Source organism: Clarias gariepinus, chromosome 27 (genome assembly GCF_024256425.1).
Source record: "Clarias gariepinus isolate MV-2021 ecotype Netherlands chromosome 27, CGAR_prim_01v2, whole genome shotgun sequence".
NCBI lineage: Eukaryota > Metazoa > Chordata > Actinopteri > Siluriformes > Clariidae > Clarias > Clarias gariepinus.
This window is the reverse complement of record NC_071126.1, coordinates 5,082,872-5,096,639: the sequence shown is the minus strand read 5'-3', so window position 1 is coordinate 5,096,639 and position 13,768 is coordinate 5,082,872. Positions and strand designations below refer to the sequence as shown.

The following is a 13,768-nucleotide window of genomic DNA, read 5'->3' as shown; positions in this document are numbered from 1 at the left end:
ATTGGCACTCGCCTGCCCACGCTGCAAGAACTGTATAGATCCAGAGCGAGGGAAAGGGCTCGGAATATCACTTTGGACCCCTCACACCCAAGCCACCTTCTATTCAGACTTTTGCCGTCTTTGTCTCTCTCTCTCTCTAATAGAAAGTGCTACATAATAGTGCTTTTTCATGACAGTCAGCTCTGTCATGCACCTTGACATTTAACATGAAACTTTTTTTTAAATACATTTTCTTATACACAAATTTAAACTCACCGATCAGCCATAACACAAACACCACTTCCAGGTAAATTGAATAACATTAATAACATTGATTAATACTTATATACCAGTAAACTGGTGACAGGGTCATAAGCATCCAATGGCTGGGCTGTTTGGTCTGATCCCTCTGAAAACTGTTGCTGCACAAATTGCTGAAAAAACTTTAATGTCGGCCTCTGATAAAAAAAGATAGAAAAACACAACTTGCAGTGCATGTGGTTTAACAAGCAAATAATCTCTGAATTCCTCAGATGTCAATCCAACTGAGCATCCATGGGATGTGCTGGACAAACAAGCCTGATCCAGAGATCCCCCACCTCGCATCCTATAGCCCTCTAGGGATCTGCTACTAATGTCCTGGTGCCAGACATCACGGCACACGCCTGTAGGTCTTGTGCCTCTAGGGGGTCAGTGCTGCTCAGGGAAGCACAAAAAGAACCAAAACCCCACAGTGGCAAGAAAAAAGTAATGGAAACACTTGCCATTTAAATTTTTTTTCTTTTTTTAATAAACTGGTCAGGAAATGTGATCTGATTTAAATTAAAAATACTATTTCTAAGCCGATAAAACACAAACAGTTATGATCTTTTAATGTCTTTATTGAATACATCCGTCAAACCTACAAAGTGAAGGTGCAAGACTAGGTGTCTCTGGAAGATGTCTATAAAAACCAACTGCGGTTAAATGTTAGAAAGCCTGGGGTCCAATCAATGAAATGATAATGAAAGTATGGTTTAAAGATAACTCAACTTGTAAAAACACTCAAACAGTGTGAGTGTGCTATTTACACGCAACAACAACTAATGCCTAAAGAGATCCCAGAAGACCTACGATCAAGATTGGTTGATTTGCATGTACAGATATGCAGCAGTCCACAGTTAAACAAACTGTCTATAAATAGAAACAATTTGGTACAGTAGCTGCTCTCTATAGACATGGCTGCCCAACCAGGATCACAACAAATTCACAACTCAGAATGCTCAGTGAAGTAAGAAAACAACCCTAGTGGGACATTTTTAAGGAATCTTTAGTGCTGGATAACATCTCTGTTCTTGAGTAAACTATACGCGAAACATTGAGCAGACACGCCATCCATAAAGTTGGCCAAAGACCACCTTGACACTCCACAACATCACTTTTGGGAAGATGTCCTTGTGGAAAGTGGCTTAGTGGTAAGCACTGTTGCATTCACCACCAGGGTCGAGAGTTCGAGTCCCACCTTGGGTCTAGGTGCATGGAGTTTTCATGTTCTCCCCATGTTTGTTAGGTTTCCTCTGGGTTTCCTCCCACAGTCCAAAAACATGTATATATGTGTGTGTGTGTATGCCCTGCAATGGATTTGCACCTTGTGCCCAAAGTCTCCTGTGATAGGTTCCTGCAAATTCTATACAGCTTTTTATTCAGAAAACTCTCCCAGCCACAGAGCAGAAAAGGCCCAACATGCCATTATTTACAACCCTACATGTTCATGACTTACTGAGGTTTTAATATTAAGTCCATTCAATTTAAGAGGCCAGTCAGACAAGCTAATAACTATAAGAACTCACTAATAAATACAACGCTGATAATGGCGGGTCATTACTTCTCCCATGATTTAAAAAATCCCAGACTCTATGCTGGCAAAGCTTCACAGGTCCCACATTGAAAACCACTGATCTAGACAATGCCAGTTAGTGGCCAAACCTCTATTCCTGGCATTTACTATACATAGACGTGCCAGTCCCTGTAAGAGGGAGAGGCAGAGATTGAAACTTCAATAACACCCTTTCCTGAGCACCAGCATGGTATCCATAACAAACATACAATCTCAGACTCATTAGCACGCCTTCTTTTTGGTCTCCTTCCTATACGCAAGCAGTGCCAGGTTTTTGCCAGACCCTAGAGCCAGGCATGGCATTGGTGCCAGCTTGTCCGTGCAGAACTCCTCCAGATACCACCACTAAGATCTATCTGTGCGTTCGTTTTGCCAGCTCTGGCACATTTGTGTTTTTGGCTGTTTGATCGGTTCTTATGTCCATCCTGGGGATAGGTTTTAGAGGTGTAAAGAGAAAAATTATTTCACAGTCCCGGCTTCATGCTGTAACAGATCTGAAAGCAGATTTATTGCATTTAAACTGCTCTCAGAGACCATAACGCTGGTAGCCGCACACTTGTGCCACTTTAGCACACTGCCAAAAAGTGAAGTCATGCACTCTTTCAAAGTGTGTTATGGTAGATTGAACATTACCACCCTTATTACTAAAACAATCACGTAAGAGTTTCTGTTTATACTGAGCATTTCTTTTTATTCCATAACACATGTATTAGATCTAGGTACATTAGCAGAAAAAAAAAATTGCTATTATTTCTTTTGTACAAAATGAGACAATACAAAAATACTAATAGTGAACTTTGATACATTTGTAGATGCAGTTCTTTTAAAAAAATTAATATGACAAATCTACAATAGTTTAGTAAGCTAAATACAAAACAATCTGTCAATCAATGCTTGTTGAAGCAGCAATTTGTAAATAACACAGGTCATGACACTGTTTTTTATTTATAGTGGATATATCTAAATATGTTCAGAAATAATATTTTACATAGTTAATTTTAGTAATCTATACATTATTTATATATTTAAAATAAAATGCTGAAATGATACGGACGGACTAGACAATGTGAGGGATGTGCAACATGTTGGATGTATGGCATTGTGTAGATGCTCTCTATGGCATGTAAACTAATCGGTTTATTTGCGTATATAACACTGTACAGGTGTTAGTGAGAACAGTAGACATTATTTTAGATAAGAAAAAAACAGAAAATAAATCCACAGTTTTCTTTCTTTTTTTTTTTCTTCACATGGTAACAGTCCCTGGCACAGGGACAAGGACTAGGTGCAGAAACACAACGAGACACACGCATACAAAGTATCTCACTCACACACACTCATACACATACACAAAAATGTGGCACTGTGGTGGGACCCCACACCTTGAACATGATGGGTTGGATGGGAGTCCTGGCAGGCGATTTAATCAACGCCATCCCTGGCTTTAGATACAGTTGGCACTGCCGTTGAGTGATTATGTGCTCGGATGGGAGAAGAATCCATACCAGCCAGCAGAAGAGACTCGTTCAGCCATCCAAAATGCAACGTGCCAAGCCAGTGCAGTCGAGAGGACTCTCCATCCCATCGTGTCCCATCCCGTCCCATTCCATCCTTCTCAGGACAATTCACAACCACTGGATCCAGGTGCACGGCTCTGCCATGCTCTTTCAGCTGGGTGGCATCTTCAGTTCACTACTAAAATGTGACCAACATCTTTTTTTCTACAACCCATCCCCTATCCCACCCCCTTTAAATCCCAGTAAAATGCAACATCCCTTAGAGCTAGGCTTCTGTGTGGATAGCTTAGGACAGCAGGGATGGGTCTAGTGCTTTGGAGTGTCAGCATATCCTAATGGTATGTGAAGGCCACAACTTGATTCTACAGGACCCTCACATACCACAGCGTAAGAGTTCACTGGTATACAGTCTACCACACACTAAACCTCATCGAGCATCCTCAGAGCTATACCGCCCAGACAGCGAGTGGTGACGATTTATAATGATCGGATATAGTGCTATAAGTTATTCTTCTTTATACTGTTAAAATATCTGTGCTAGTAACATTGCAGGTAATAAAGTATCATTCCTATAACTAAGGAATTTGTTTTCTTATACTGGCGAAAGGCCTTGGAGACAAGACAGAGGAAAAGGGGGAAAGAAAAGAGTGAGAGAGAGAGAAAAACAAAAAGAGAGGTCAGCCTCACAGTTCCACTTTTCATTCATTTACCATGCATCCATTCATTCATTAGTACTTGGTTTGCTTTCCATCTGTCCCATTATTAATATGGTGTCTTAAAGTACTGCAAAGGTTCAATCAGTTCCTGCTGCTTTGGGAACAACCTCCCAAAAATGAATGACTTTTCTTGTGATTGTTTAGCTTGCATAAATTGGGCTCAAAAAAGAAACAGCAAGGTTTGTAATAGTACAAAAATATAGAGTCTCAAAAACAAACAAAAAAAAGTCTCCATTTCCTGTCTCTACATTCTACTGTCAGATGAGAGAAAGAGACAGCAACAGTTAAAATGCTGCGTCTCTTCATTCACAGGTGGCTCTTCAGGTTCTTCAAAGGTATGATGGAATTCTAGGGATGTTTCCTCCCGAATCCTCCTCTCACACCATGTTGTGATGGTTGTTTCTGTCTATGGTGTCAGCGGAGGGCAGGAGTTCTTTCTTTATCGGCGATGGCGGAGGACTGACGGTCTTAATTTTGGGTTTAAACAGGTCCGAAACATAGAAGACCTACGGAGGAGACAAGAGAAAATAAAAGCAGGTTAGAATTACGCTTTGAAGTGCAAGCGCAACCTTGGTGAAAAGCATTCATGAAAAATAAATGAACTTATGTGGTATAACTCGTGTAGTAACGATAACTCATAGTATGTCTTCCAATTCGCACGTTTTTGCAACATGACTTGTAAAGCACAGCTGTCTAAAAACGCTGTGATTAATAGGGAAATTATTACATCATTAATGTCGTCATTCACCCCATTGACCTGAGCGGCTCGAACTCAGCTACTTCCTTGTCTGAGCTCACACTCCGATAACAGCCGTCCAACAACAACAGTCTTTCAAAATCACTGACTCAGAAGGGAAGACAAATGCTTCCACTTGTTTCCCTGGGCCCCTTTAAGAAAGTTAAGACAGAGTGAACTGTGTGTCAGAGGCACTGAGAAAGGAACAGATATCATCTGCCAGGCATGGTTGTATGGTCTAATGATGACATCACTGGTTTAAGAGGGAAATCAGGATAATAAGTGTGCATGCGGCAACAAGCCAGGCACATCTAGGAGGATTCTCACGCAGTCTGGGAGGTCAGATTGGTGATTTACGTCTCCACCTGGACTGGCTTATAAAGCCAAATTAATCGAAGTGCGAATCTCTGACATTTTGGGCTTGGAGAAAGCGTCGATAATTTAGTGTTCCTGGCAGAGCTGATGTAAAAATGAAGCCAACGCACTTTCACAATATATAAGCCAGGTTACAGTACAAAAGTGTATATTACTGCCATTTCAACATAGCTGCTGAGAGCATACAGTTGAGGTGAGGATGATGCGCAACATAAATTGGTGATTATTTTTTTAATGACTCGAGAACTTGCATGCAATCCAAGAGAATCATTCGTTTTCATTGGAATTCCTTTAAATTTTCAAGAGATCTTGTAGGCGAAGCAGACTTTCAACAGCTTTGGTCTTACACACCCACGGGTTTGACTAAAGCCTGGGCTACAGATGAGTAAAATGCTAATAGCGTGGAGTTACAGATTCCAACAAGCCTGTTATCGCATGCACATGCACACACACACACAAAGACTGTAGAATATAATAAAGGTTGGCATGATTCAACCAACAGCTTTTTTTTTTTTTTCACTTCCTGCCATGCTATCGGTCATGCCATATCATAGCTCAGAAATGCTAGGGGGAAATGCATGACAGCTTAAAAAAGAGGGGGGGAGGGGGTTTCCCTTTTCTGAGTCAATGACTGATAGCGTGAGCTCTCAACCCTGCAATTCTTACAATTGAAAATTATGATGCAGGTTTAGTCTGAAAGAGAGTTTGGTGCCATCATTAACAAAATAAAACCACTTTTACAACAGTGGAATATTGGAGCCAGTCCCCTGCCGTCTGCCCTCATCTTTCTCTCTCTCTCTCTCTCTTGCTTCCCCCCTTCAAACTCACACACACACGCACACATGCACACACAAAGAGCATCTTGCCATCGTTTGAGAAAGGGCAGCCGGATCCAGTGTTCACAGTGCGGGCGTACAAGTGTTCATGATTAGATCATGGCATTTTCTTCGTGACCTTTCGACACAAGTACAAATGACATCAGAACACTGGAACATAAGCCCACTCACTAATTGTACGTCTATGTCATTATCCCTCAATAGACTACATGATTATAATGAGCCCATGGGTATGTACTAGCTCTGCGGCAGATGAGCCATCGTTTTACGTGAATGACGAACACGATGACCTCTGCCCTATGACCCTAGGCGGTAATGAAGCTTTATCATGAAGGGAGTGCTTCCTGTGGCAAGACCCTCACATGTGAAAGTGCTCTTCCTCTGCACTGTTAGCCCATTGTGTTCGAAATGCCTCATCAGCAACAGGAACCAGTCTGGGTTGTGGGGCTTACAGATGAGTGCGTCTTCAATACATCACAGAGAAAACCAATAATCATCATAATAATATTATTAATATAATTAATTAATAAATCATTTTTCTAGAAATTATATGTACAAGGAGCTTTAGGAGATTTTTGAGAGCAATTAAAAGTATGTGTCGTGTTTCTGTAAAGTTTGTAGGTTCTGAAGTCAGTCATGCTTTCAAGCATGTATTGGCGTAAAAAATTAGATTTGCAAGTTGGCATGAGAAAATTTTCCACTCTTTCATCTAGCCAATCTGAAACCCTATAAAATGGTGCTTCAGGGTTTCTTCTTTGGAAAAATTATGGCATGAGTACAGTTTTGAAAGCCTCGATTCAAAGAACATAAGTCTCTTTGGTTTCTGGTTTAGACTGTGTGATTTAAGTATATAAGATATACAGTAGGTATGTGCAATCACACATGCCTTTTCTTAATCTTTAATTAAAACTTATAAATTTCATGCTGGTGAAATTTGACCACACTGTAGTGAGATGGAGCCATTAGGAGCCCAGACTGTACAGCATCTGACTCACACATGCACACAGACCGACAGCAACAGGAAAAATAAACATAAATATTTTACCATCGTTAGGTCCGATGGTAGTCTGATACCTGTACCATGGGATTTTTAAGGTAATTTTTGCTTATATACTACAGTTTTACTATGGTATGTACTTTGGTACAATGTTACATGTACTAAAGTATGGTACATGGTTCTGTCATATACAGCAGTATGGTATGATGGAATATATATCATAATGCTGTCGAAAATATTTTATGTACTTATAATTAAATACCATAGTGTAGATTCAAATTCTTAATATTGCATGCAATAATATGGTACTACCAGTAGTATGTATTAACATACTCTATCTAATCATGGTAAAGTATGTACAAACATACCTTACTAGATACCTGCTGAGCTTTAGTAGCAACTGTGGCAATCAGTAAGTACCATGGTATTCACCAAATTATTGTGGTACACAACATGGTACTCAATGACATGCCACAGTACCTGGCCTGGTACTATGGCGATAACCATACTAAGGGCTTTAGTACCACAGTAATGCTATGGTACTATGGTGGTACCATAATAAAATTCGTTATGGGAATTTATAACAATCCACCCATTGTGCCAGGGAATGATGGCATTAAAAAAAAAAAAAAAAAAGAATCTGTTGAAACAGAAAACATTATGGATGTTTGAGGTTTTTTTTTTTACCCAATACATTACAGGAAAGGAGTATACAAAAACAAACAGCACTCTTGACTATGGGTTTAGAGTTAACAAGCTAATAATAAACTAATAGTGTGGGTGGCCCTCTAAGTGTTTAATTTAGAGTACAGGCTCTGCTTGTGTGAATATTCGTGTATAGGTGCAGCCTGTATTATATGTTTTTGGAGACATTGCATGAAGGTGCATCAACGTAAAGACTGGAAAGACCAGAAGGATCAATGTTTGGCACATATTTAAATCCTGTCTTAACATGGGCTGATTTCAAAGACGCTGTTAGGATTTCCTTGGCTTTACATAAACACACACATTATTTTTGGCTCCCTACTGCATCCCGTGCCTGTCACGGCTCAAAAGAGTGCTGTAAAAGATGGAAAGTACAACAGTCAGACGTATGGAAGAAAATGATAGGATATCAGGATATCTATCTTGGCATGCAACGCAGAAAAGAACAATTAAGTCTTATCAATGAAGAAACACCATTCCGGAACAGTGACCATGACCCTTAGCGCTCTAGTGGAAAGCTGGGATACTGGAAGCCAGGAAGTGAAGAAAGAACAGGAGGAGCATGTATAGCATGAGCGAAGAAATGGAGAAAAGCAGAAAGGAAAAGGCAGTTGGTGCGTTCCTTTCAAGCTGTTTCCTTTTTCATCTACCAATGACTTTCTGTAAAAAGCGCTTCCAGCATGCTTAGCATGCAGGAAGAAATTTGGGATAGCTTTAATGTCTTGATGCAAACACCTCATGTTTAAGGAGGATGTGATGGCTCTTTGACTACTGTGGGGTTTTTTATTGGTTTGTCAGACAAAACACACAGCACACGTCCTCTTGCTCGGCTTGTGACTCCGTGTTGGTGTGTATAGTGTGTATTTGTTAGGTTCTGGAGATCCTTCAGGCCTACGTTCTTCATAGATGAAACTCCACGTCTGGAGTTTCCTTTCATCGCGCGCAGCGCAGCAGATTGACGATACTCTGAGTGGAACTTTGTCAGCTTCCGTCTCCATAAGCCTTATGAGCTGGTTCGAGTTAATGAGGAGCAGACGCGAAGCCTGTCGGCAGCTTCGCACCACTGCCAGAGCTCACCAGAACACACCACTTAAAAAGCCAGGACTACTTCAAAGGTTAAACTCGCCGCTTTAAAGTCCTTGGTATCTTATCAGGGATTAAAGACTTCGTCTAAAAACTGGGATTTCACAGAATGAACACCAACACGAACATGGAAGAAGTGGTTGGTTTAGACGCTATGAAGCTTCAGTCATGCCTCAATACGGTGTGAAACGGTCCAGCATGTGTTTGTATTAAATTATAACATTAGGTTTTGGTTATGTTTTCATTTGTTCAGCAGCCACGTGCACTGTATGTATTTCCCATATGTTCCCACTGAACTCTTGCTGTTAGAGATACTCTAATTGGGCTTTCCAAAGTGTTCGCAGATGTGTGCGTGTGAGCGCAGTGGAACAGGCAGAGGGGAGAAAGGGGAATGGGAGAGATTCCAGCGCAGGGTCATAAAACAATCGCACGGACACAGCCTTAATCTACAAGACTGCGCTCTCACTCTCTCTTTTACCATTGTTTTAGTGGTGCTTTGGTTGTCACAGACATGCACATTGACTTTTAGAGAGGACATGATGCTGTAAAAGTTAAGTTGAGCTTCATTTTAACGGACAAGCTTTATTTTACTATAGAAAAGGCTAGTTAAATAGGAAAACTATTTGTTCGATTAAAAGAGTTGTCTTCATGTGGTAGAAGAAAAACAAGGGATATGAGCCTGAGAACCATTTGGAATCATTCTCTAAAACATATTTGTAATGACCTCAGTGTTGCACAAATAATTGGAAAGGATGTGTGTTAACTATTTGTGTACTACCAAATGTAGGGGGGAAAAGAAAACAGCGAAAAGAGTAAAATTGTGCTTCCTGGGTAATGTAGTCCAGCAGAAACTTGCCAACATGCGGCAACCACTGACAAACGACCTGGTACATTTGGAGCGTAGAAACCTTGCCAGGACTTTGTAATCACCACGGTAGGCTCTGTGAAGGCACTTTTCATTTGAATGCCACTAACAATTTCCATGTTTGCCTTTGGCCCCCTGTACTGAGGCAGTTATGAGCTGGGCAAAGTGGTTTTAGAGTTGAAGATGATGCGGGGTGATCGTGCTTTCATGGTCTCATGCCCTGCTGGTTTCCAAAGAATTGGGTTTTCGTGTTGAATATAAGAAATCTTTACAGTTGGACAAGTTTGTTAAGAGAGAAAAAGAGACAAAGAGGGGTTAAATGGAGGAGAGGGTATGATCTGGGGAATGTCCTGGTCTGTCTCCAGTGGTTTGGTTTCCAGACTCCAAATGGTCTCTGTCCTCACTTTGACATGAAGAGAAAAACAGCCAATGATAATGCAGCTCTTGAATGTCTCTCATTGTGGCGAGCACAAACCTTACCACACAACACTTCCGGTCTATTGGAGGACAAAGAGAATTCTACAAGAAAAGATTTCTCAGTGGGAATCGTGTTTGGGGTGAACATGTCTAGTTATAAACTTATGGTTAAAATAACAGCACTAGAAAAGAGCAGAAAAGAGGCACGGAGCCTTTGCATGGCTGCTCTCAGCACGTGGTTTGTGTTTGTGGGCGCGACGTCTGCTGTTTGAGGCTGCTGCTGCAAACAGCGTGTGTAAGTGTATGTGAGTCGAAGCTGGTGGAAACTCGGCGCCGTCCTCGTAACACGAGTAGCCTTAACCCTTAAGTTTTATAGCGATCTAATTTAAATGTGAAATACTGCTTGGGATTATTTCGTAGCAGTGCTCGATTGAAAATCTATCTCTGCGACAAAACAACAAAGGTATTCCCTGTCACATTTACAGCATCTGTTTTTACACTTAAAACAACTGGATACCCGAGCATGGGAAATGACTTTGTGACTGAGATGAACATGTGATATTGTGGTATTTGGTGTATTGGATATAATATACTAGTATTTAAAATACACAGATCAGCCATAACATTAAACCTCTTAACATTATTTCCACCTAGGGCCACGACTCTGGCTCCTTGGGGGCATGGCTCCGCAGGGCCTTTGGGGGATGTGCTGTGGTGTCTGGCACCAGGATGTTGACATCAGATTGAGGACCCTTGGGTGCTTGATCAGATTGGGATCTGTCGAGTTTGGAGACTAGGTTAGCAGCCTTGGGCCCATGCACAGTGGGGTGCACTGGGTGTTCTGGTGACTTTCTAGGGGGCCAACATTGCCTTTTCTGTGGAATCAGACCGAACACGCTGGCCTTTGGACCCCACAGGTATGGGTCAGCCTAATGGGTGGTCACTAGTTTACTGGTATATAATTGATAATCAATTTTCATGTGTTAATGTTATGTGGTTTTAATGTTATGGCTGATCACTGTATATTTACCAAGAATCCACTGTTAAGTGGCTTATTAGAGTATATAATTTGATAAGGAAAAGCATCAAAGTCAACGTAATGTACTTACTATGCAGTATGCCACCAGCGCCCCTTGTACAAAGCCAGCGAGCACATCAGTGGGATGGTGCTTATGGTCCGAAACACGAGACAGACCAGTGTAAAAGGCCATCATCAGAAGAGTGAACTGCACCAGCGGCCTCAGGAGACGAGCGCCACGCCAAGTAAACCGGGACTGCAGGTAGAACTGGAAGAAGAGACAGAGAAAAAGAAGACAGAAGCTTCCACGTTAAAACAGGGCTGTAGTTTTGTTAGTAGATTCTACGATATGGGTCAGTTTGAAATCATACAGTTAAACGTCACGGGATGACACTAGCCTCAAAATGGATTAGGATTGCAACCATGTGACGCATTCCATAAATAAGTCTCTCAGACAGCTGTACAAACATACAAACACTCATATCGAACAAATGCTACCATATACTACATTACTATACACTTTATAGAATTATACATTTTATAAATGATTAAATCTTGTATGACTTGTAGCATGTGTCTGAGGCTTGGATGTGTCAGCGCAACATCACAGATCTCAGAGGGATGTTCATCGTTTCTGGCCTCCTTGACCCAAAGACCTTGAGAAAGAATGCATTGGGAACAGGAAGGACCTCTGGATCAAGAAAACACCAGCAGTCTGTTGAGAGCGAGAGATGATGAGGAAGTAGCAGGTGGGGGCCAGCAACTGGATGACGCAGTGTGATGTTAAAAGCAGACAGATCTCACGGACGGGTCAGTGTGAACACTGTTCATTTCCTCTATTCGACAGCCAAATGCAAGGCATTTAGGTGAGATGTTAATGTAACTCCTGTTACACCCACATCATAAAAGACTGAAGACCAAAGTGTCAGACAAAACAAACAACGGCACAGAAACATTAGCATTGCCAGCTAAGGTGTGGACGAGGTGGGTTTAGTATTCCTGAATGATTTGCCGTTCACATTGCTGCCATTGTATGCGCACCAGAAGGAAAGGCCCCCTCCCTACGGATGTTTGGAAATGGAGTTTCCTTGCTGCTCGTAGGATGGGTGGACCTCGCCGCTCGCCAGACGGTAACCCGTGGCCTAAAAATAAATCTTTTTTCGTTTATTCGTTTTTTTTTTTTTGTTTGGTAATTATTTTTTTTTTTTATGGTGTTAAACGAGTTCACAATATTTGCTTCCAGCTAATATGACACTAGAGAGTTCTGCCTACTGAAAACAGTCTATGAATCTAATCTACTAAGCAGGTCTGCTAATTCCGCATTCACAAACAGCTTAGGGCAAAATGGTGATAAAAAGATTAAAGTGATTGAGGATGTGTGTGGGCACTAAGCTATTACACAGTCTTGTTAAAGCATGTATTACGGTATCCTGACTCAGCATTTAGGGAAAAAACACCATCCAGCATTGCTTTCCTGGATTGCTTTTCTTTCAAGAAAATTCACCATCCTTTTAAAGGGAAGAAAGCCAGTTTCTATAAAAGGCCAGTTTCAATATGAAACACTTTTTGTTTTTATTTAACTGAACAAACATGAACATAGATTATTTCAGTACTTACTGGATCTAATTCTTACGTGAAGAGTTTTATTGCTTCAAACTATTCCACAAACACACTACCATTATCCAACCTGTGATTTCTCATAAACACCAAATATCTCAAGTTTATAAATCCACAAATTTGACCAAAGCTTTATTGTATGTTGTTGCTCGTATAAACCGCCCTGTTTCGCTTACAGCCAGGAAAATCCGAGGGATATTCTAACCTAAACCTCTGAGTTATTTAAACTGCTGACTTGCGGATACTTGCCATTCCTATGGCTAAAATAAACAGTAGTATGCATAGAGGAATTAAAAACAAACACATAAATAAAGCATCCGAACACGTTCTCATGGAAAACGAACAGGATGCTGTCGGTCCTGAGAATTGCGGCCTGTGGCGGATTTGTCATTGAGTGACTCAGTAGAGCCAGGCCGTAAAAAACGGGGGGGGGGATGATCTCTTTGAGAGCATTGAGTTATAAAAAGAAAACTTTACTAGTTATGGGATAAAATGAGCTTAAGAATGCCCTTTCTCTGTCTTTCAACTATCATTTAGCCTTAAGGATTAGGTATCAAAGAAGGTTATGAGTTGCGTCATGTCATTTAGAGTATATGTACCAGGACAGTTAAACAAAGTGCACAACAGGAGTTAATCTAATCTTTTTAAAGTCACGTAAATTAAAAGACACAAACTCTCATTTTCTCACCCAGTCTTTCCTTCTGGCTATTATTACGAATGCTATACAATGCCAGGAATGCCCTTGATTTCACTCTGAACATAAACAACTGACCACAAAACAAACAAGTCAACCAAACCCTTGGGACAGTACACACCATGAAGAGATTAGCACACACATACATACACACAAACACATACGCAGGATAGAAACGAGACAGATCCGAACCACATCTAATGGCTGAACTTATAAAACTGGATGTAATGCGAAATGATCAAATAACAGCAATTAGTTCCAAAATAAGCAGATGGAGGAAACAAGCAAAAAGGGCGCCGGGGATTAGGGAACACCACTTAGCAGGAATAGCAGAGTG

The 13,768-nt window shown here is 41.0% G+C and overlaps 1 protein-coding gene across 2 annotated transcripts in view; it reads right to left on the bottom strand.

Annotated features, from left to right (window-relative positions):
• Positions 1 to 2,519: 2,519 nt before the first annotated feature.
• plpp3 (phospholipid phosphatase 3) overlaps positions 2,520 to 13,768 on the bottom strand; it is a 34,432-nt gene continuing 23,183 nt past the window's right edge. For both annotated transcript variants that reach the window (XM_053488490.1, XM_053488491.1), the window contains exons 5-6: positions 11,212 to 11,388; positions 2,520 to 4,594 (exon numbers count right to left, since the gene is read on the bottom strand). In XM_053488490.1, coding sequence (XP_053344465.1) covers positions 4,466 to 4,594; positions 11,212 to 11,388 — 306 coding nt within the window. In that variant the 3' untranslated portion in view covers positions 2,520 to 4,465. The remainder of the gene's footprint in view (positions 4,595 to 11,211; positions 11,389 to 13,768) is intronic.